This window comes from Helicoverpa armigera, chromosome 17 (assembly GCF_030705265.1).
Source record: "Helicoverpa armigera isolate CAAS_96S chromosome 17, ASM3070526v1, whole genome shotgun sequence".
NCBI lineage: Eukaryota > Metazoa > Arthropoda > Insecta > Lepidoptera > Noctuidae > Helicoverpa > Helicoverpa armigera.
Genome location: NC_087136.1, coordinates 6,880,089 through 6,904,226, shown reverse-complemented (window position 1 = coordinate 6,904,226; position 24,138 = coordinate 6,880,089). Strand labels below are relative to the sequence as shown.

The following is a 24,138-nucleotide window of genomic DNA, read 5'->3' as shown; positions in this document are numbered from 1 at the left end:
TTTTCGTTTGGTCACTAAATACTATTATCTTCTATTGTTTGTCAATGGATTCTACCTCATTACTCAGCATTAGTTACAGAGGTACATACAAATAGAATGAGTTTCCTTGAATGCTAATTTGCATCAGTCTTCTAAAGATATTTAAATAACAATAAACTAAAGGAAACTTTGATAATTGTAGAGTTAATGCTTTATTACTAGTGTCCTCACCTTGTTTTTAGATGAATATCAGGCATGAAAATCTTTCCATTTACAGCACACTATCATAATCTGCTAAGTAAATATTTATGAGGTGCTAAAATTAATATTGAACAACATATTGTACACATAGTATTACAATACAAACAATTTTTTACAAAATTATATTGATATATGTGTGTATGTATAGGTTCTTAAAAACACCTTATGTAATCTTTAAGGCAAACCTTATTTAGAATCATAATAATGCATAGCCTTCAGAGGTACACTACCTAGCTATACAATTTATCTCCAGGCATAACAATAAATTATAACATATGGCTTTTTAATTATAAACTATCACAATTACTGATTAATTAATTTATTATAGTGCCAACAACTTACCTCTACATATTTGTTATTTTTTGTGTTTTGTTTAAATACTCATACAGAATCAGGCTTTAGATTAGAATAGGGTAGTTTCCTAAAAAATAATAATTAGTCCGTCTTGTAGATTGTCCAAAATTAAGCGATACGTATTTTTTCTTTTTTAAATTGGATCAGAACTTGTTAAGATATAGCGTGCTAAAGTTGAGTGTGACGTCACAAGTTGCTACAATTTTCAGGAGACTGTGACGTAAAAGGCCCCCACTCCTAATTTTTGAAGCGTATTATCTTTGTCATTTTATGTTTAATTAAAAAAAGAAAAAATACGTATCCAATATTTTTTGATTATCTAAAAAGCGGACTAAATATTATTTCATTATTTCGACCCTGGAAACTACCCTATTATACTTATTTTTCATGTCAATGAAGCATGACTTTTTATATCAAGGCGTAATACAAAGCAGAGAAAAAAAATACAAAGGCAAAGTTAATGTCACTTTCAATTGTCCTTCTATAGCAAATAATATCTGAGACTGTAATACACTGTAATTTGAGTACACTGAAGTTATTTCTGTTTTTATTGCATGAAACTTTATTATAATTATGTACTGAATATTATTATTGTTTTCATAGGCATACGCAGCGGGATGTAACATAGTGATTTTGGCCTCCAACTTTGAACGAGTACAGATAATCCCGGGAGCTATCCATGGTTACGTCCGCATAGGCTCGCTAGACTGCAGCACTGATACAGGAAAGATTGCCGCTTCTTATGGAGCTGAAGTATGCATATTTGAACCAACACCACTTATACACACCGCTGCTACCACTCATGTGAGTATTGTTTTGTTTTCTCTAGTAACACACGAAGTAATTATCCCAACTACCTAAGATTTTAAATATGTATTTGTGATAATGTATAGAAAAATTATAAAATCAATAGGAAATTGTTCGAACTGGAATTTATTGAAACCATAGCAGCAGTATACAGTAATATACTTTTGTTTATGCCTTTCAAATAAGATATCTTGATAAACTTGACTTATCTTAAATGATATAAATATTTTGCATGTGTATTTTTACATAAACATAAGTAAATACTAAATACACTCCAATTTTTTGAAAACATTCATTTATTTTTAAAAAGAATACATGAAATAGGATGTATTAGATAAAAGTGCACAAATTCCTTGTGTAAATCCTGATAATTTTACAGCAAAATTGATTAATATGATAAAAGATGTTAGATTAAGATGGATTATGGTGGCTTGTAGTCAGTTTTGTTATCACACAGATATTTACAATAACATTTAAACTGGACAGGTTTGATATGAAACAATATTTGAGTGTAGATAAAGTGAAATTATTTATTGCCAGAAATGAAAAATATAATATGTGTAGTGCCACAAAGCAATAGCATATTTAAATACACATAAAAGTAGTGTCATCTAAATGCAGAGGAACATCAAAAAGGATGACTAAATAAAACCTGTACTATGTATTCTCATCCATGTACTATATTATCATTGTTTATAATAGCACACTAAGTACTAACAATGAGTTCATGTGACATTTTAATTGATGTTGTTGAATTATCACAGTCTGGTAAATAATAATCTTCATAAGGATTACTGCCCTTTTACAATACACAACGTTCTCTGCGAGTACACTATTTAAATGATATTGACGATGACATACGTAATTCGACTCAATTGGGCATTAAGATTCCCGAGGTCGCTGCCAAGGCCGTTTGGACGCACTTCAATTAATATGCATAAATGTCACATTATGCAACCTCAAATACTTTTCGTGTCTCGTAAAATGCTAATATAAGACTGATTTATCAAAATGACTTTCTAGATTAACGGCGAATTGTATTCAGCCGTACTTAATGACGCCTAGAATTACGTCATTGAGATCAGAGACAGGCATTTGTCGAATGAAATAGGAGGTTTTCAGATGTTTCTTACATAATACAGTAGAATCCGGATATAACGACCTTCAAGGGACCGACGATACTATGTCGTACTAACCGGACGACGCACAAAACGGACGGATTATTTCTTAAGTACATAACTTAACTTGTACATACATACATAACTTGCGAATACATATTATTATCTTCTTCTTCTTATATATAAAAATGAATTGATGTTCGTTAGTCTCACTAAAACTCGAGAATGGCTGGACCGATTTGGCTTATTTTGGTTTTAAAATGTTCGTAGAGGTCCAGGGAAGGTTTAAACGATACGAAGTTTGTTGGGTCAGCTAGTCTTCTTATATATAAAAATGAATTGCTGTTCGTTAGTCTGACTAAAAATTCGGAATGGCTGGACCGATTTGGCTTATTTTGGTTTTAGAATGTTTGTAGAGGTCCAGGGAAGGTTTAAAAGTAACGCGGGGCGGGGGTGCGAGTGCGTAGGTAAACAAAACATTGCGCGTGTGTCGTTTTAACCGGACGTATTATAATAAATATTGGTCGCTATAAGCAGTTGGTCGCTTAAACCGGAGCCGCACTAAACGGTTATATTGTCTTAGTACCTATATACGAAACCTAACTTGAGTAAAGATTATCGTCGCTAAAACCGATTAGTTGTTATAAGCGAAGTCGTTATATATGAATTCTACTGTAGTTCTTTGAACTGCGACGATTGCCGATGGCGAAGTGCCAATTGACCATATGAATGCAATTGGCCAATCTATGACATAAAACTGTATTCGTACTCAGATTGATTATTCAATTGGTCGCGACATGTGACTGTTCAGGGCCTGGAGTACCGGTGGGTGCAGACCGGCAAGTTGGTGGCGGATGGACCGATCACTGCGCTGTCATGGAATCTCGAGGGTACCCGACTGCTAACAGGCGGCAAGTTACTGCAATTATGGCACCAAGCGTCGCTCTATCAAGATGATAGCCAACGTAAGATATTGTTCTCTTACACTTATCTATTCAAGAGGTTTATTCTGTTTTCAAGTTGTATTATCATTGTTCACATATCTTTATCAGTAAATCAGATATTGTGATTTAAATTATCTCTAGTCTCAAATATTTTATGTCAACGATCTGCATTTACCTGGTAATAGCAAGCCTTCAATGCTAATGCGGATTGCGTCAAAATAACGATTTTGACTTAGCAAATTAAACACGCTACGTTATAATTTTCCGTTTGTTGAGTCGGAAGCGAAACTAATTTATAACATTTTCGCTTGCAAGTACTTCAATTGCCTTTATACATTTGGATGCAGGGGCGTGTCGGTATTACATTTCGAGGGGCTTTATTTACACTCATCAATCATTAAATCATTAACCGATACGAATTCGATTCCGTTTATCTTGGTTGATTATGATATTTAATCGAACATCTGTTGCGTTAGGCTAGTGATGATTTTAGACTGCTGTAAAAAATGTAATAACAAACAGGTGTAAAGTAGTTGTTGTTTTATTTCCAGCGAGTTCAGGAGTGACATTCCAGATAGGTGGTGACAAGGATGAAAAGCCGAAGCAGGCCGAGGAAGACGAGCCCGTGAGTACAACGTAGATTCTGATACGCTGATAAGATAAACATACAACAATATACTCCGCCGTCCCCTCTTATCATTGTTTTGTTTATCTATTATGGTCTGCTCTATGTTTAGTGTGAATACAATGATCAATTAAACTAGCATTATTTTATACTACACTGATTTTATATTGAGTCAACTCGCATATCATTCGTTTTATTTAAACGTTATGCACATAAAACTTTTTGCAACAAAACAAAATTCATCAATGTTCCCTTTTTAATTAAAACATCAAGTATTCTAGTTTAGCAGAAAATAAACTAGATACACATTTATTAATGAGTTGTAGAGACGTGTTCTGCATTGTAAACTTCGCAAAGACTTGTTTGCGTTCCACTTTAATGTTCTCGTTTCAGTGACCGCAATATTTCTGTGGCTCTTACGTGAGACATTAAAACGTTACTAGAATTTTGATCTCACCTATTTATATTGTACTATCTTATAAACGTGCTTAGAAGCGTTGACCGATTTCTGTATATAAGTATACCTAGTTAATGTAATATCTACTTAGTTATATTTTATCGCCCACGTGTTTTACATTAGTTTCATATCACTAATTGATTTGTGTGATTTGTAATTAATTAGTCTGGTAGTTATAAAACTAATACAGATAGAGCCAAATATAAACAGTGATTTTTGATAAGGTACTAGTTAAATATGAGTACCTGAATTCTGAGATACCACTGTATTTACTTTTCAATTAAAACTTATCACTCTAGTTAATTATAATATTCTTAATCCCTCTTTTTTATTGTAATAAATTCATTAAGGAATGAATATTTTTCTAATTATTTACTGCAATTTTTATTTGTCCTAGGGGTGGATATGCGTTTGGCAATGTCACACAGCCACGCCGGCGCATCACCTCGCGTTTTCACCGGACGGCGTACTTTTCGCCACATCTGGCATCAACGACCGTCTGGTCAAGATCTGGTACCAGAACAAAGGTGAGCTCCTTATTTAATCATCTTTAATGATATTTACGAATCACTAGTATATAATAATATGAATAGTTAACAAAAAAGTAATCTGGTAAATAAAATGGAATTAATTTTTGACATGAATATTCGGACGCTCCCAAATTCCGTGGAATTGAAATGTCAAACAACTGTTGTAAACCTAAAATGAGTTAACAGACTGAGTAAGACTTGCGATATCTCGAAAAATAGACTTTTTTCCGTTTAAACTAGGCCTGTTAACACCACAACTTCAATTTTATTTAATTCAATAAATTAGGTTAAATATTAGCTAATATCAAAGTCCGATCGGATCTAACACCTTTAAACACATGCTGATTTGGTTGTTCAACGAATAAACATGGTTTTATTCAAAAGATAACAGGTTTTATAATGAGTGTTTATTTATTGTAATAAATGCTAATATATTTTGATGTTGGTAGATGGTATTTAGTATTATGTTGAAGTTGAAAGGTAAGCTCTATAACACCTGACTGATAAGAGACAAACCTGTTTTGGATGAGTAACTTCTTTAAAAAACAGTATATTTAATTAGAGGAAATATCTGCTAACAAGTCCTAAATAATAACATTGATAATTATTGAGCAATAGCTATTCTATGTGTTATTTAAAGTCTTCTGCAACGTGCAATCTGTAACTTGTTATAGATAGAATGCAATTTATTATTCCTAGTTTTTTATTAAATCCACGTGATCTTGATGAGAAGCTTAATTAGTATTCAGTATCTATAATTAATTACTTATAAATAGCCATAACATCAGGTATCCCTCGCCTATAATTTGAGAACTGTGGGTGTTTATCTATTGTAATAAATGCAAATAAATTTTGATGTAGGTAGATGGTATTTAGTTTTATTTTAAAGTTGAAAGGTGAGATCCAGACCACCTGGTTTGATAAGAGATATTATTATTAACTCCATGTGACCTTTATTAGAATTTTAATCAGTATTCAGTATCTATTAATAAATTCATATTCGAAGATATGTAAGATAAATCAAGATGATATCTAAAGATAGCCATAACGGTAGGTATCTCACCTAATTTGTAGAACTAATTTATACCACCTGTGGTTGAATATCATATGACCATGGAGAACAAAATGACGAGCGGATATCCACAACAGAAAATCTTTTAAGAAAGTAGCGTCGCTGAAATGTTTGTGTTCGCGGGACGAGAATTTTACTCTCCCCGCCCTTATGCGCCTTCTTTGGAATCCGCCCATTTTTGTAATACTAAAAATCTTTGACAGATGTGTCAAGGAACCCAAATGCCTCGTTAGTTCACTAGTAAATTCTCATTTACATCATGCCTATATACATATGTACCTGTTTGACCTAGAACAAGGCACCTGACCTATGTGCCTTATGGCATCTCCGCTCATCTTTCCTTCCTCCGTGCTCATGACATTGAAATGACGCGATAATTGTCACAGCAATCATTGACAGGAAAATGTTAGTGACATCACATTCTATTACAAACGAACAATAGATTATACAATAATGTATGTGTGTATGTTTGTAGTAAAATTGACATAACCAATGAGGTGCTTGTTTAGATCGTAAAGTGTTGAAAGGTTGAATCACGTTTGTAGTTAGTACGAGTGCATGTTGTGCCATATGATATACTTTTTTACTACTAAATGTTCCATCAGCAGTTTCATCCTCATCCCAAGCGACCTATTTTCCCCAACCATATAAAAAGTAGCCTATGTCCTTTTTCAGTTCTTCAGGTTCAGTAGTTTTGGCCTGAAGGCTGGATATACAAACAAGCCAGAGTTACTTTCGCATTCATAATATGGGGTGTCTATCCCAAATTGATTGATTGTTCTGCTGGAAATATCATAGAACCTATGCTAGTACTCCTATATTAGGTGAACTAATATTAAATGTCTTTTATTTTCTTTGTTGCAGTGCTCGTCCAGACTCACAACGATCACTCTGCGCCCGAGTTGAACTACACGTTCATCTATGTAGCACATCCCCGCGCTGTCACACATCTGTCATGGCGTAAAACTAGCAAATATATGCCCAAGTAAGTTCGATTTACTCGTATTTGCGGATATTGAAAAGGAATGACCAGGAATTTTCTTATTACGTACCATTTTGATAATTCAATTGACATACTATCCTAGTCGAACTCAGGCACTTCATTACCATAAAAATACTTTTTAATACACAAGAGAAAGTGAACCCTATTTGTCGGCTAATAAACATCACTTGTAACACTTCAACAATTGCAATAATGTGTTGAATAAAGCACATTTAACTTCATTTCTAGTTAAATTTTTCATGCACAACATTTAACATACATTATGTCCGGAAAGCATCGGGAATGGATGATTTGTTAATGATTCCAAATTTGAATTTTTGATTATTATTGATATTTTCCAGGTACTTTCTCGATAGAGCTTTGTGACAATATTTTCTGTACAGGGGTAGCGTAGGCAACGTCCTAGTAACATCATGCGTGGACAACATATGCCGCGTTTGGGCAGAAACTCTTCTCCCCGAAGACGAGTGGGGGGGCGGCTGCGTGACGTCACACTCGCGCTCCCCGCCACGAAGGCAGAGGGCCACGCACCGACATAAGCATCGGTTTATGCAGCGCTTGAAGCATATGAAGTAAGTAGCAGTTAAGGTAGACCGTAATTTGTGAAGGTTGTAGGATTCTTTTAAGGAATAACTGTGGCTATGTTTTGCAAGTAGGAAAACTGAAAAAAGTCGAATTTATTATCTAAATCAGTGGTTCTTAACCGGTGGTCCGCGGACCACTGGTGGTCCCTGGAGGCATTCCAAGTGGTAAGCGAAGCTTAGCTTCGCGACGTTGCTATACATTATCTAACTTAATTTTTCTCGACTTATAATTGCGAGCGGGGGTTTTCGCATGGACGTATATCGGGTGTGTCGTACATACCTAGTCCCCCCATTCATGAAAATGTATGTTTGGGCTACATTTTACGTAATTTTGGTTTTGAGTCTTAAAAAATAATTAAAATTTCGCGCTCGCTTTGCTCGCGTATTCAGAAACTGTATGCCCTTGCTTTTGCATTTGTCAACAAACAAAAGTTAAGTACGTTTGGGCTAATTTTACGTGTTATTTGGTTGAAGTCCGATAAAAATTTCGCGCTCGCTTCGCTCGCACATTTGGAAACTACGTAGGCAATTTTTTCTTTATTTGCATTTGCTAACCTACACAACTGCCGACATGCGTCTAGCTTTGAGTAGAACTGACCCAAAAATTCAGATTTTTTTTTTATAAATAATAAAGAAATGAGTACTAATTTAGGTAAACCGATGAGGTGGTCCCCGGCAACACAAACTTTAGTCAAAGTGGTCCCTCATGTCAAAAAGGTTAAGAACCACTGATCTAAATAAAGCGGAAATGACATTCTGCGGGCTTGTTCGAAAGAGTTACCGCGGCCCTGGTACATAGAAGGCCTACCAAGGAACATGATGGGTTTTAGTCTGTAAAAGAGTCTGACACTCCCTGACGCTGCTAATCCACAGCGGGAGAACTCATTTGATCAACCCAAAAAAATTGCTAATTGCTGTACGTACATACAGAAAAAGATCCCCATATGACAACAAAATTGCATCAACAAAAATGTTTGAACATAATCTCTTATTATCTAAGCAGCCTTGACTGTAAACTTTCCTTTATGATTCACGTGTTAACACACACATACATTTATGATCGCATCGCATGAACGATTTCAGCGCAACACGCACGCAATACGAGCATAATTTACGTTAACATTTTTAAATTATACAATAATACTTGTGTAAATGCATATCAACATTTCTCAAGAATGTACTGTAGTAAATCAACTTCTCTTTGGCATAAAGTCTACTTTAGCTTAGCATACTTTATTGGTGTAATGAATCCATCTCAACTGTGCCATGACGATATGCAGAATAACCGTAGCCCTGTCATCTTAACCTGCTAACTCACCTATCTCTTTGGAATATGTGCGGAATGTAAGTGAGTTCCCCGGGTGCGTTATAGAAAAAATTTAATATGTACCTCGGCCTGCTATTGTTTCACTCGCGTAATTACCTTGCCCTGAACAATATGCAAAAATTATTACGTGATAGGTCTAGTTTTAGCTGGGGTCATGAAGTACATACATCTATTAATGATTATGTTTGTTCCAGAACATGTTTCCACATCAGACGGACGGCGCAGTCATCCAAACAGCCGGGCGCTCCTATCCCCACTTTACCCTCAACGTACAGCGCCCACGACTTTCACAACCCTTATCATGCTACTTCTTATACTGGTGGTAAGAACTCATTCATGTTTTAAGTTACCAGGTAATGTTTAATATTCAAATTATTGACCGGTTTTTGAGCACCCTTATGGGCGATTCATCTATTAAGTTTCCATAAAAAGAAACTATATATTCTAAATAGGTACACGATATGTGTGTATCTATACTAATATTATAAAGCTGAAGAGTTTGTTTGTTTAAACGCGCTAATCTCAGGAACAACTGGTCCGATTTGAAAAATTCTTTCAGTGTTAGATAGCCCATTTATCGAGGAAGGCTATAAGCTACTTTTTATCCGGGTTCGTGCAGAGGTTTCCACGGGATGCGGGTGAAACCGCTGGCAGAAGCTAGCTGGCGGAAGCTAATAACCAAACAAAATGTCATAGCTGATTATTCTCACTATTGAATTTAAAGTAAAATCTAATATGCGCGAAGGAGTTATATTAAAGTTGTTTACTAGCGGCAAAGAGAAACTTAATTTTATGGGCCATATAAATGTTATGGCTAACATAATACTCTTAATAATAAGGTTTTTATAACTTGTTCCAACGTGCTGGCACCATAATCCTCGTATTATCACGAGATCTTATCTTTCCGTTATTCGATATATGTAAAATCGGATTTTAGCATAGTCATCTTCATTTATCCTAAATAATTAATTATTTATATCTTTATTTGATACCACAATATGACACAATACACAGAGGCTCTGTCCCCTGAACTAGATGGTTGGTTAGCCTGTATCTCAAAAGACAGTTCTCATAAATAAATTCTAAATCTAAGTTTTTAAAGGCTGGAGGCAGATGATGATGCATATAATTATTAATTCGAAGCATCACATTAATCAAAATTACTTACCTATGCATACTCATGGAAGAGCTCATTCACGCACAAGGAAACATAAAAGTCTTAAAATATATTGTTTTCGTATTATGAACATATTTTTGGTAGCTGTTACTTCTTTAAAACCCCCCCAGGTCTCCACTTCCACCTGGCAGCTTCAATAAACGCGGAGACGGATATTCCTCTGGTGCCCTCACTGGCCGGCGGCGGCCGCTTCATACTGCACTGGTTGCACAACAAGGAGATGCACTTCACGAGCCAAGCAGAAGCTATATTGCACGATCTTACCAAAAAAGTAAGTTCATTAGGCTGCAAGATTTAAAAAAGAATAATTTCATTTTTAACCCTAATCTACGCGAAAAGTATTGAGGGTAGTCAGTTTAAAAAAATCGTCCAATAAGTCGGACTCGCGCTCGAAGAGTTCCGTACCAATTTCCATACTACAGCAAAAAATCACGTCTGATGTATGAGGGCCCCATAATACATATTCGGAGAAAATTTCAACTGTCTAACTATAACCGTTACATGAGATACAATCTAGTGACAGATAGACGGATAGAGTATCAGTTAAAGGGTCCCGGTTTTCGCTTTGGGTACGGGACCCTAAAAAGAAATGTTCGTTTTAACAAAAAATATGTATTGAGTATTCACTGTATTGATGTTTTTTCTTAGATATTAGACAAAGAAGAAACAGACGAAGGTGGTTCAGGTTCAGATCACACAGCACATCCTGACGGAGAGCATGAAAGTGAGTGTATTTCTTTACATAGTACCTACGTTTAAAAAAATATATAATCGACCTTATTTTTAGAGACGTAAAAGTGGATTTTGTTTGACAGTTACGTTATATTAGTAACTTGAGTGCCTTCCTTAATATTTAACAATTTACATAGTATCAAGTCTTTTGGAATAAAAGATTCTTCGTGCCATATAGCTTTTTGTGATTCAATGTGCTATTAAAAGTAATTAAGCAATTATATGCTTTAAAACATACATCGTAAAGTGTATTAATGTCAACCATGTAATCGCCATTAAGATACGTGTACCGTATTTCTATTATAACCATTACAGCCAATATAATCTGCTTTCTAATATACTTGTAAGGTTAAGCTCGCTTATTTATATGCCTGTTGCTAACTTTATTTCACGCTGCCATATAGGACATAGACGTCCAAGTCAACATTTAACTAAAATGCAATCCGAGGATAACAGCAATAGTGATGAACAACCAGGTAACTTTATAAAATTGCTGCATGCTTCAAAAGTAGACAGGTTTTTTATACGTACCCCATCTCCATCAAATAAAACCCACTACATGGTCGTCGCAGATTTGGGCCCAAACATAAGATTTTCAATTATGCCCTCCGGGTAGAAGTAGGAACAGACGTAAAGTATACTAAATAACAAAACATTAATTTAAAGGCTTTATTTAGCCAACTGTATAGCAAAATTCTGCAATCTTGTATTCATTTAGCACGAATGGAAATGTTACCACCAGCAGTTTGAGATACATTTACCCAAGCATGTGGTTTTCTGTCAACCCCTTTACCCCATATTCCACCTTCTATTTATAAAACTGCATTAAAAAAAACAATCGAACTCCTAAAAAAAGCAGGAGGTTCTCAAGTTTAATGTTTGTTTTTTAATATCTTTCGAAATGTCACAGGTAGCGGCAACCACAGTCACCCGAGCCTGTCGAACACGACGTCAATAAACTCGATAGCCACTGACGTCACGTGCACACATCTGCCCGACTCGCTCGACGCTAAGATCGAGTCGTTACTGCGGGACTGGCATCAGAGTCCCGATCTGTTGTTCTCTATACACCCTGTTGATGGCAGCTTTCTTATATGGTGAGTTATTTTGGCTTTTATATGGCTTGTGTAAGATGTAAGGAGTTCTGGTTAATGGTTTTTTGTTCAACAAGTTTGTTTCTCCACTGCTTTATGGCGTATGAAATGATTTCTAGCTAGTAGATGCGACCCCAATCTACAAGGCAGAAATTGAAATAATCTCCTGTCCTGATAAATGTTGGTCAGGAAGTTCGAGGAAATCAGAAAGGCACAACGCTACACGCATTTTTGTACTTAACAAAAATGTTCATTTACCTATAACATTCTCATTATTTTGAACGTGTGACATTAATTTCTCGAACTTTCTTAATAACTAAAGCAATTTTTACCTTACTAAAAATAATCGACTTTCTCCACCAGGGTCTGCGAATGGCTAGACGAGCTACAAGCTGGTGCGATCAGACAAGCACAAGTATCGTTCTCAGCGCGAATACCTTCGGCGTTCCCACTGGGAGACGCCACCACTATGTGTACCCCAGCCGCTTTGTACCACGCCGCCGCACAGCCGCTGTATGTGCGACATAGGACTAAACCGGTTATGCCTAGTAAGTGCACTATTTGATTTTTTAAAATAAATATTTTGTATTATTTATTGAATCAAAAGCCAACATGGACAAATTACAAAAATATAACAAATACAATTTCACTCAAGATATTTACGTTTTTGGTATGTTTTAAGACGACTATAGAAGTCGATATTTAAAAGTGCATTACAAAACCTTTTATATTTCTAATGTTGTTATTAATGTTTCAATATGAAATACTCTCTCTTTTCCCTCTCTCTATGTCTGTAAGTACTTGCGCGATTTAATAAAAGTGAATATAAATGCGATGGTTTTAAACAGTGGGACCGCAGCCGCCCGAAGCAGTGACGACGCCACTGGCAAGTGTACAGGAGGAAAAGGAAGAAGCTGAATGGCCTCAAGGCGAAGAACAAAATGAGAATCAAGAAAATGGTAAGAAATTACATACACATTATATTATTAAAACAATATCAAAAGATTTGTGTCGAAGAAGCCTAATGATAAGTTATGCTAAGCCGATTAAATTACAAAAGAGTTCCTTCAAAAATCCTTCGTTGTATGTTAAAGTATCTTGAAATTTTATTGTATTGTACAGGTAATAGAGAAGAAAATAACAATGAAATGCAACGTAAAACAAGCGTAGCGACGGAAGATTTAGGAGAGAATCAAGAAGGCGATGTGTTAGACTCGGCGCCCGTCATATCTATGGTCACAAACCATACTAACGGCACCTTGAATCTTTGGCAGTTGACCTTCGATGATAAGTCCAAGTTTTCACAGGTGAGGAATAATGACATATTTTTTTTTAGCTTTTATAATAGGCCAATTTAATGAGAATAACCATTTTGAGTCCTATACTGAAGTAGTTAGGGTTCAAAGTCACCATCTTACCTCTGAGTTCAGTTGAAAGTAATAGTGTAGCATTAAATATTGTTTTAAGTTGTTTATATAAAATATGTATTAGTAAATAAATTAATGTTATAATATTTATGTTTGGGATATTCTATGGGCCTTAGATGCCTGAGTAAAAAAATAAAAATATGGCAAGTATCAAGATTGTTTTGTCTTTTGTTACAGGTGCTATCAATAGGCCACGCTTCGAGAGCTTCAGGCCATAGGTTTAGAGTAAACGATATTACATGCCATCCAGTATTACCTCTACTACTAACTACAAGTCATCATAACATATCTGGTAAGTTTATTCATGCTTTAATTTTAAAAAGCAACGTTCTGTTTTAGAATTCACCAAGTGTGTATGCAAAAATGTTTAATTGTTCTAAAATGTAATCAATAATCACTTCGTAATAATGTAAGAATAAAACTTTGATTGGGTAAAGGTCATGGCACATACAGACGACGCAACCCAGCTATTAATTGTGTAAAGTCAATATAAAAAGCCAACAGCGCGGCGGAGTGACAGCAAGCTTGCAGCTGCTTAATAGCTCGAGTGCCGTGCCGTGCCTTCTTGTGTGCCACGACCTTAAGAATTCATTAAGATTCTGTACTAAGATCCTTGTAGTATTGTAAAAAAATGCATTTTTATTTCATCAACCAGATAGTGAACGTGACCACCACAAGTACGACGACGATGCAGCGGCGGGCGGATTATGTTCGGAACTAATAATGTGGCGCGTAGAATGTGTGGGCCCGCTCGGCAAGTCGGGCGGAGTGTCCGAACTAGCAAGAGTCAATTCACCTCATCTGTCGGCCTTTAGTAATGTCGCCTGGTTGCCTACTTTATTGCCTAGGTAAGATACTTTATTGCCTAGGTAAGTTTATAATTTTAACAAACAAACAGTGAACTTGATCACCACAAGTACGATGATGCTGCCGCGGGTGGATTATGTTCGGAACTAATAATGTGGCGCGTAGAATGTGTGGGCCCGCTCGGCAAGTCGGGCGGAGTGTCCGAACTCGCGAGAGTTAATTCACCGCATCTGTCGGCCTTTAGTAATGTCGCTTGGCTGCCTACTTTGTTGCCTAGGTAAGTATATACTTTTAACAAACAGTGAACGCGACCACCACAAGTACGATGACGATGCTGCCGCGGGCGGATTATGTTCGGAACTAATAATGTGGCGCGTAGAATGTGTGGGCCCGCTCGGCAAGTCGGGCGGAGTGTCCGAACTCGCGAGAGTTAATTCACCTCATCTGTCGGCCTTTAGTAATGTGGCCTGGTTGCCTACTTTATTGCCTAGGTAAGATATAGAAGTTTTAAGGCTCATGGGTTGATCTAGCCTGAATGGAAAGGTAAAAAATGCCTGTGTATTCACGTTTTTAATTGTAGATTTATATATACAGTATACTTCTTTGAAATAAAAGTTTAGGTGGCCATATTTGTAAAGATTTTTTTTAAATTAAATAAGAGAATTAACACTGATTTTATCGACTCTCAAATGTCTTCATTACCCATGTTACATTATCGTAAGGTTTGCTGAATAATATGTGCCTTAAAAAACAAGTCCTATATTTTAATATTGGAGACAGACATACACACACTTATATTTTCCTTCTTTTTCCTCAGCACAACGCTCGGCAACCTATCAAATTCGCCATCAGCATGTTTCGTGGCGAGTGACGGCGAGAGCTTACGAGTTTTCCAAGCAGTCATCGACGCCCGCACTTTACTAGCAGAAATAGCCACTTCGGAGAGACGACATAAAGATGTAATGGTAATTGCTTATCTCACTACACAGCAGAATAGGACGTTAAATAATTGGCAATTTATATTAGGCATCGATTTAAAATTTAAAAGAAGAAATCTAATTGGCGCTAGTGTAGTGTGCCTTCAAAATTTTTGTCACGGATAGGCACACTCAACAAAATTTTACCATTCTTTTAATGGGTGTTGATTCATTTTTGCGTAAGATTTTAGTCAATATCACCTTGTAGGCCAAGAACACCATTCTGTTGATATATCGGTAACTTGTACATATTATGTAACTGGGCTTTCATTCACTAATGTACTACATAGTTGGCTCTAATTACTACTAACTCTTTATGACGTTATTCAATTGTTCTAATGTTGAAAAAACGTGAAGAATTCCTATAAGAAATCCACATTCTGGGTAAAGCTCGCCCTTGCACATCATTTTCTCCAAAATGTTTTGCATCTGTAATCAGTGTTTGCAATAAAGTATGATAAAAAGAGAATAGTTAACTTACGCAAAAATGAGAACAACACCTTCAAAACCTATTCTAACCTATCTCCCTCATACACAGCACGACACAATGTCGATGTCATCGGAATCAACTCTAGAAGAAGGCGGGGGTATACCCCTACACGATCGCATCAACATCGTCTCGCAGCAGTCGACGGCTCGTCCCGGCGCCATCATACAGTTGCATGCGATAGCTGACGCGACGCATGACTGGCATAATACGCAGTTGTTACACGTGTTTCAGGAACAACTTATTACTGGTGAGTTGAAGATGAGATATTATTGTTCTGGGGGCCATTCGGGTAATGTAAAGGTCGCCAAGCTGGTGAGAACCTAGTCTAGTCTCCGTTACACGAATGGCGCACTGTAAAGCTCTTTTATCTGTAGTATGCGTATATGGGTTATTCCTATGTACGGTCTAATGATAAGGTCTTTGGATTCAACAGGGGAACCCTAAATTGTTTTTTTTTTCCTTTTGGAGATTTTAATCGGGGTACTCAAAAATAAATTTATGTGCCCGAGTTAACAGTGTGTCTGCCTTATTTTTTGTAGCACATACTAAGCCTTAATACTATTTATACAACATTTATTAACTCGATTGATTTTTCTATCGATGTATACCTAAATATCGATAGATTTTTATCGATATCAAAATATCTATAGACTTTACATCACTTCTTGAAGTTTGCCAGTAACTTTTCCAAAACAATATCTACATTTCACATCCAGGTGAACGCACATCAGTAGAAGCAGAAAACTCGGACGCCAACAACGAGAATTCCGAAGTGAATACCCTAACAGAAGTCGGTTTGGAAGCCATAGTGGACTTGCGTAAAGCTGCTGTGTTCAACGAACCGTTTTACATCGTTGTGTTGGAGAGGACTGATGGGGGTTCTACCGTACATATGTGGAGGCTTACCGTGTCGTCGCAGGCTGATCCTAATGGTAAGTAAAGATCATACATATAATAATAACAAAAGAAATTAAAGTAAACGTACCAATAGTCGTCGGATTTCGGAAATCACTGACTTTGAAGCGCTACTGTGTGTTAAATATTCAATAGAAAATGAAAATTTTTGCATGACGTGATAGAGTATTTATTCATTATTCTAAGTAACTAATGTTTTTTTAATCATTTTGATGGGTTTATATACTTATTAAGGCAAAAGTAAAAAAAGGGCGATTTGTACCAATAGTCGTCTGATTTGTACGGATACTCGTCAAATATTCCCAGTACTCGTCAATTTTTAATGCTAATGTAAACTCTCTGCTCTTGAACATAAGGTTCAAGTTATGTACATTTTTTTTGTGCTTGAATTTGTAAAGCATACTTGTGCTTTTGAAACATTAGGTAGGTAGATAGATAAAAAACCAAACTCCTATTACGAATAGGTCATAATCTGTTAGAAGAGCAGGTATTCAATTAAACAGATACATGGTTGCATTTTAATTGATATTCCTATCTATCAAACGCTTGGAATCACAAAACCAGTTTATAAAATATATGTTATATTTCTTAATCATAATAACCATGCAGTCATGTGCATATGTAGCACGAGTATAATAATTACTTTTAAAATATTTAAATTTTAAAATAAAATAATTAGTATTCACAAAAAATAAAAGCGACATTCATTTAATTAGCTTTCCGCGAAATAATTACTAACATTCATAGATATGTAGGTAAGGTTGTCATTCATCAAAACTTCTGAACTGCTTAGCGCATGTTAAGTACCATTTGCAAAAATCTCTATAGACAGTTCAAACTGTTTACTGTCTTAAAGGTACCTATCAATCAAAAAATAAAATATGATTAGGTACAACTAACCGTTCAAACCCAATTATAATAATATCTAATAACCCTGTGCCCGATATCGGTGGCAACCTATTTTTTTTATTTTTAAATGTTTTTTATTTTTATATTTAATATTTAACAATGTAATAAATATGTGCAAGAATAAATAAATGAAAAAAATATCTAATAAGCCCCACATCTGAGGCGGATGACGGGGAGTAGCGACCCCGCGGGGCTATATATCCGAGTGCTCCGGGGAGAGTATACTGTCCCCCATCTCCGGCCTGCCGGAGTGAAGGTCTCCCGCCTCTTGGCTTACCTTCATTGGCCGACCAGAGTGGAGTCGCTAGAGCAGGGTTAGCAGCCCTGCTCGGAGGGTAGGTGCCTCGTGGTAAGTGGCGAGTGGGCCGGTGATGCTGGACCCACAGGGAGCGCGTGATCTACGTTTAAAGTCCGCCAAGGTATCCTCACCCTTCAGCCGCTCATGTGCCTGTTGCCCTCTTGTTGCGATTTAGCGACTGATTCCCGGGGGCCCAGTAAGTGAGGTGGCGAGTTTCCACCTGCCATTTTAACATGTATTTTATACATTGTCATCGGCAGGTGCCATAGTTCCTCATCATCACCATCAGCCTTTTTTCCCAACTATGTTGGGGTCGGCTTCCAGTCTAACCGGATTCAGCTGAGTACCACTACTTTACAAGAAGCGACTGCCTATCTGACCTCCTCAACCCAGTTACCCAGGCAACCCAATACCCCTTGGTTAGACTGGTGTGAGACTTACTGGCTTTTGACTACCCGTAACGACTGCCAAGGATGTTTTCCATCCGAAACACAGTCATTGGTGTCATTGCACGATATACTTAGAAATTACATACAAACTTAGAAAGCCTGAACTTGCCTGACCTGGAATCGAACCCACGCCCTCATACTTGAGAGGTTGATTCTTGGCCCACCAGGCCACCACGAATTTTTTTCCAGGTGCCATAGTTCCTATAGTTTCCTGTATCCTAATCCACTAACATCCCAACGCAATAGCCCAAGTAGTTTTCCTCCATAGTAACTTTAGCACAGAACCGGAGATTTTCCTTGGGTTCTTTTCTATAGTATACAGGGATAATCGTCGGTTTTGTGTCAACATTTCATTAAAGTTGTCTCAAAAGGGCGTTTTAAATTTTCTTGCCCTTGATTGGGCCCTTGGGCCCTTGATTTCCAGCTTTTATGACTTTTAAAAGGCCCTCTTGCTTGTAGTTTCTTTCAGTCATGATCTGCTATTAAAATTACGATCATGGAATCACTAAATACAGACAATTTTAAATAAAAAAATCTTACTCTTTACCCATCAATATCGAATACGATAAGCAAAGAAGTGACAGTGATGGAAGCTATGTCATCTTAGTTTTAAAACTGATTTTAATATTTTTTGCGTCAAAACTAGTTGAATGACATAATTTTTATACAGGCGCTATTAAGGCACGAAATGCAATTATTTCGAACATAAAGCATAGTGTAAGAACAGTCAATTTTTGTTTGCCACAAATTGTATTTCATCCAAGCATAGTAGAAACAAAGGCTAGCGCTAGACTTACTTGTACCCAAAGCGGTAGATCTTAATCGAATGGCGGAGGCCTACAGCGGCCAATATATACCTACCTGAAAAAATACTCATAGAAAGTTCATACTTATAGAAAACAGGGGATTTAACCATTAAGAAACATATGAATTGAATCGAATAACATGGCTGTGTACGTGCATATGTGTACGTGCAACCAGCAGAGTAAAATTTACCCCTGAGAAAAAGCTTAAAAGAAACGCAGTTTTATGAACAAATGTAGTCTAAACCTTAAATATGTTTGTTCTAGACAGTTATCAATTTTGTAAAAGTCCTGATATTAGCTATTTATTCGCATTTTGTACTGTAAAACACAAAATATCCTCATTATGACGAGTTTAGGTGCAACTTTTGAGCATGACCCAGTAGTCGTCATAATAATTGTAAAATTGACGGGTTTTGGGACAAATGGGAGTTTTGAAGTACCAATAGATGTCACATTAAAAAAAGATATCTTCTATGTTAAAAGTATTCCAAATTGCATATTACATCGCTAGCAAATAAACTTAACTATCTAATTAAACAAAGAAACATACCACAGACCCCACTGGAGTTATGTAAATCAAAACACAAAACCACGTGCTGAGTTTCACTTTTGACAGCTGAACTTCACGAAAAAACGATTTTGTTAGGGCACACACGTTTCAAATAACATATCTTAGAAGCCGTGACTGTTAAAACCCCCTATTGTTATTTCAATTGTGCAATATATTATCAAGAATATGTTGATATATAAACCGGCCCATTTTAAGTTCAGTAGAAAATAATAATAAAAGTTTTAAGATTAATTGACGACTATTGGGGCATGACGACTTCACCCGCGTTTACCTTATTTGATAAAGATTTTTTTTTATATCTCCAATTCAATTGAAATTTGGGGTACTAGACATATACACCATATACCTATTCTGCTAAAAATTATTCTCTTAATTGTTTATGATTAGTACAGTTTTCGCCAAACATGTGGTCGGTTTTTTTAATGGGAAATCATCAAATGACTCCTTCCTCTGTGTCAGACTCTTACTGACTGAATCCCATTATGTTCCTTCGTAGGCCTTTTATGCACCAGGGCCGCCGTAAATCTTGCGAACAATCCCACAGCTCCGTCAGGCCTTGGTCCTGCTGGGTACTGTCTGGGTTTGCTGACATATCTGGTCAGTTCGCAACTAATATCTAAGCCCTACATGCTCGTGCTCCTTTTAACCCTTGCGCACCTCTTTGTTACAACTTTAAAGTGGTTTCGCGTGACATTCCGAGCCGCCAAAAACTTTAGCTATAACTATAACACTGCTATTTATTTCAGATGACCTCACAAACAGTATGATGTACGTGCCAGACAGTGCGTTAGTGCAGGAGGATGAAGGCGAGTCGCGCAAGAACTCCGTCTCTATGGACAACGACCGCGCCCCGCCGCAACCTTTAGCTCATTCACATATCTCTATATCTACTAAGAAGGTATGTACGTTTTATTTTTTTAAGAAGGTTTTAACGTGTCGGAAATAAGTGTTATTTTATTATGTAGAAGGATTTCTTCGGTCCCACACATTTTTCCGGCGTAAAAATCTACGGTATAGTATCATCGTACGTAGGCACGGTATGGGGATAGGAACGCTTAGAGAGAAATGATACGATCGAGATCCAGACACATACTAGTTTATTGACATAAAATTATTACATTATATCAACGGCGGTCAGTTTTGAGTTCAGGAGTTACTATAAAACGTGCCGTGGACAAGGCATCACGCTTTTGTTTTGTGTTTGACAGCACGGCAAATGAACCATAAATTAAAAAAAAAGTTTATACGACCTGTTTGGAAAAGTGTGGGAAAATAATTTTGAAATGTTTTCGTTGCCAGGTATGTGAATGCCCCTTGTCGTTGCCGGATGGTGTGGATGTGATTCACGCGACGCCCGCAGCTGGACATTTGAGCTCTGCATCTATATATCCAGCTTGCTTAGCGCCCTATATCATGGCAACTGCCTGTTCTGATAGCACTTTAAGGTAAGAAAAAGAAATAACTCTAAGCATTCTTTTGATTTCAAGTTATATCGATAGATCTCATCAAATATCGAATAATCGATTATAATTCACACTATAGATATCGCATCTTTCGATATTTTTGTGAATATATGTATGTATATAGAGGCACTTACTTATGAAACCTTTTAGGTTCTGGAAATGTCACGTAACGAAAAATGACGATGATGACTTCGATTATACATGGAAGGAATGGGAGATGATGAACAAGGATCAAGAATCTGCTATCGACATTCCGGGTAAGTAATAATATATAATAATAAAAAGTCATTTTAACACAAACATACCTGTTTCTAAATAGCATACATCCAGTATTTGAAATAAATATTTAATTTTATTTCCCCAGGCCAACCCCTTCACATTAGCGCAGCATATTCAGGCAGAATCGCTTGCGCATACAAATGTGGTCGTTCATTCACTCGGCCTAAAGGCGGTACCACAACCAACAGCACAAGTTCCGACGCTCGCTTCGTAAACCTTTGCGTGTGTGTGTACGAGTGCGAAAGTACGGGAGGGGCCGAATGGCTTCTAGAAGATACGATACCACTGAGGAATGTGAGCCTACCTAGAGTTGGAGTTTGTACGGATACGCAAATAGATCTGTCGTATTTGCATGATACTTCGTTTATGCAGAAAAAGCAGAGGTTGAATCAGGTTTGTAGAACAATGACAATATTCAATAATAATTTTCTGCTATACATATTCATATTTAGCTGCGGTGAGACTGAGAGCAGACCCCAACATAGGTTGGAAAAGGGCATGCCTTGTCGTGGCTATTAGATTATTTAAAACAACAAATTATCTCAATTTTTTCAAATATTCCCTACTATATATATTATATTCCTATATATATTATCTACTTCTAGGTACTCCAAACACTATCATCAGACGAGAGCCGCAGCAGTCGTAACGGCGAGGGCGACACAGGCAAATCCGCCGGTCTTCTCGCAGTACCCTCCTTCAGCACTCTCCAATCTTTACGTAAAAGTATTATGGAGAATGGCAACACCTGTCCTTTGACGCAGAAGCACTTGGTACAACTTGACTGGGTTTCTAAGGAAGATGGCTCCCATATTTTGACGGTGGCGGTCGGGTCGAGAGTGCTGTTGTTTACGCCTGTGTCTAGTGATTTGGCTCAGGCTAATCTAAAGGTAATTATGTGTTTTATACGACCTTTTACCGGTTTACCCGCATCCTGAAACAAATCCTGCACCCAATTGAAGCCTATACACCAGAATTGCATTAACATAATTCCTCCTTGAAAACATAACGAACAAAGTTTCGCATTTATAAATAATTTATTTCTTATATTTCTAGGCAATGAAAGAATCAATAAGCAACAACCGTCCGATCCTTCGCAAGGCATCATCGCTCGCTGCGCCACTTTTCGTCGAAGAGATTCGATGGATGCAACTCCGGCGCATAGAGTTAAAGACCGCGGATGGTCTACCGCCGTTGCCCATGCAAATATCCTGGGTTAGAGACGGTATATTAGTGGTGGGAATGGACTCGGAAATGCACGTCTACTCGCAATGGAAGCCGGAGAATCCGCAGAATGCTTCTGGAATGATGGGTGGACAGGTATGCTGTTGTATGATTTTTTCTATTAGACAATTTAATCATGTTGAGTGTGAAATTAAGGAACGATTTATGATATATCAACACCGCATTGATTATCAAAACAAAAAGGCGTCCCTATTTCGTAAAACAACTGTTCACTTTAAAAATTCAACGTATGAATTCGTAATGAATAGTTATTTTAAGAAAAGTGAAGTTTATGCCGTAGGTGAACTTGGATCTATATCTACAATTATCGAATACGATAAATTCTATTAAAATTGTAATTTAAATCAAACAATGAAGGCATCAGAATTGTAATATCAAATAATCAAAAATCGATCGCTTATAAATATTATTTGTTTAGGAACTGGAAGAAGGCAGCGAATCCCGCGCACTGCGCGACTCAGACTTGCGTATATCTGCACCGCATCTACAACGCGTGTCTTCTATCAACCTGCAACTGTTGGAGCGCGATGCTAGGAGACGAAACAAAACACAGCCGGATCAACCACAGGTAAATACAAAAATAACAAAAAATAGCTATACAAATTTACAACAACAAGCACTAACCAATATAAATTAATTAAAATGCTCTTGTAGATGGCAAGCTTGAGATAAGAATATCATATCTGTTCTTATTTTCACGACAATCTGTTTTGAATAAAAGAACGGTGTATCGTATTTCTAATTATTATTATTTTTCAGCCGTTGTTGGACTACATGCCAGACTACGGCTTATTCGAGGCGTCACAAATGGCGTGTCCTGTGCTACCTCAATACCATCCGAAGCAGCTGATGGAGTTACTCAACAGCGGCAAGATACGATGGGTCAAAGCTATACTTGCTCATTTAGTTAGGTAAGTTATACATGTATACCTAAGTTTTTCCGTCAAAACCAAGCTAAGAATAATGATGGGATATCATTATTTCTTTTTAGAGTCGATTTTTCGATGGCCAGATAGCTTTTACCTAAAGAATATGTTTGACGTTTAATAGCCTTTGTATAGAAAAAATATGTAAAATTGCTGTAATTCTTTAGATATAAGTTAAATGATGATATAATAAAATTTATTGATATCAACAGATGCATCGGCGGAACTTACACTGGACGCAGTTCACAGGGTGACGAAGATAGTTTATCCAGACAGGTATGAACTTTTTACTTTCCCAGCAAAATCCACCTAATAAGCAACCATACCACTTATAGTCTTATGTGGTTCACATAAAGTTCAAAATTGCATCTTATTGCCGAACTAATGAGCACTGAATATGCGTACTAAATATTACACAAAATATGCATCAAAACTGAACGAGACTGAAATACACATTAATTTTGTTACTGGAATGACGTATGACTAATATGTGCTTTATTCCGTTACCAATA

General features: G+C 36.7%; 1 protein-coding gene across 6 annotated transcripts in view; it reads left to right on the top strand.

Annotated features, from left to right (window-relative positions):
• LOC110384268 (dmX-like protein 2) overlaps positions 1-24,138 on the top strand; it is a 48,672-nt gene that overhangs the window by 432 nt on the left and 24,102 nt on the right. For 3 of the 6 annotated variants that reach the window (XM_064038766.1, XM_064038761.1, XM_064038764.1), the window contains exons 2-29: positions 1,198-1,398; positions 3,331-3,484; positions 4,015-4,088; positions 4,943-5,072; positions 7,012-7,132; positions 7,534-7,722; positions 9,256-9,383; positions 10,349-10,509; positions 10,887-10,962; positions 11,375-11,446; positions 11,881-12,067; positions 12,428-12,612; positions 12,913-13,023; positions 13,187-13,371; positions 13,669-13,783; positions 14,147-14,339; positions 15,116-15,263; positions 15,814-16,012; positions 16,482-16,697; positions 20,460-20,611; positions 21,013-21,158; positions 21,327-21,433; positions 21,541-21,848; positions 22,061-22,345; positions 22,512-22,775; positions 23,119-23,268; positions 23,460-23,611; positions 23,839-23,902. In XM_064038766.1, the coding sequence (XP_063894836.1) occupies positions 1,198-1,398; positions 3,331-3,484; positions 4,015-4,088; positions 4,943-5,072; positions 7,012-7,132; positions 7,534-7,722; positions 9,256-9,383; positions 10,349-10,509; positions 10,887-10,962; positions 11,375-11,446; positions 11,881-12,067; positions 12,428-12,612; positions 12,913-13,023; positions 13,187-13,371; positions 13,669-13,783; positions 14,147-14,339; positions 15,116-15,263; positions 15,814-16,012; positions 16,482-16,697; positions 20,460-20,611; positions 21,013-21,158; positions 21,327-21,433; positions 21,541-21,848; positions 22,061-22,345; positions 22,512-22,775; positions 23,119-23,268; positions 23,460-23,611; positions 23,839-23,902 (4,473 nt within the window). Of the gene's footprint in view, positions 1-1,197; positions 1,399-3,330; positions 3,485-4,014; positions 4,089-4,942; positions 5,073-7,011; positions 7,133-7,533; positions 7,723-9,255; positions 9,384-10,348; positions 10,510-10,886; positions 10,963-11,374; positions 11,447-11,880; positions 12,068-12,427; positions 12,613-12,912; positions 13,024-13,186; positions 13,372-13,668; positions 13,788-14,146; positions 14,340-14,600; positions 14,790-15,115; positions 15,264-15,813; positions 16,013-16,481; positions 16,698-20,459; positions 20,612-21,012; positions 21,159-21,326; positions 21,434-21,540; positions 21,849-22,060; positions 22,346-22,511; positions 22,776-23,118; positions 23,269-23,459; positions 23,612-23,838; positions 23,903-24,138 lie in introns of all 6 variants that reach the window. The other 3 variants (XM_064038762.1, XM_064038763.1, XM_064038765.1) reach the window with 3 other exon arrangements.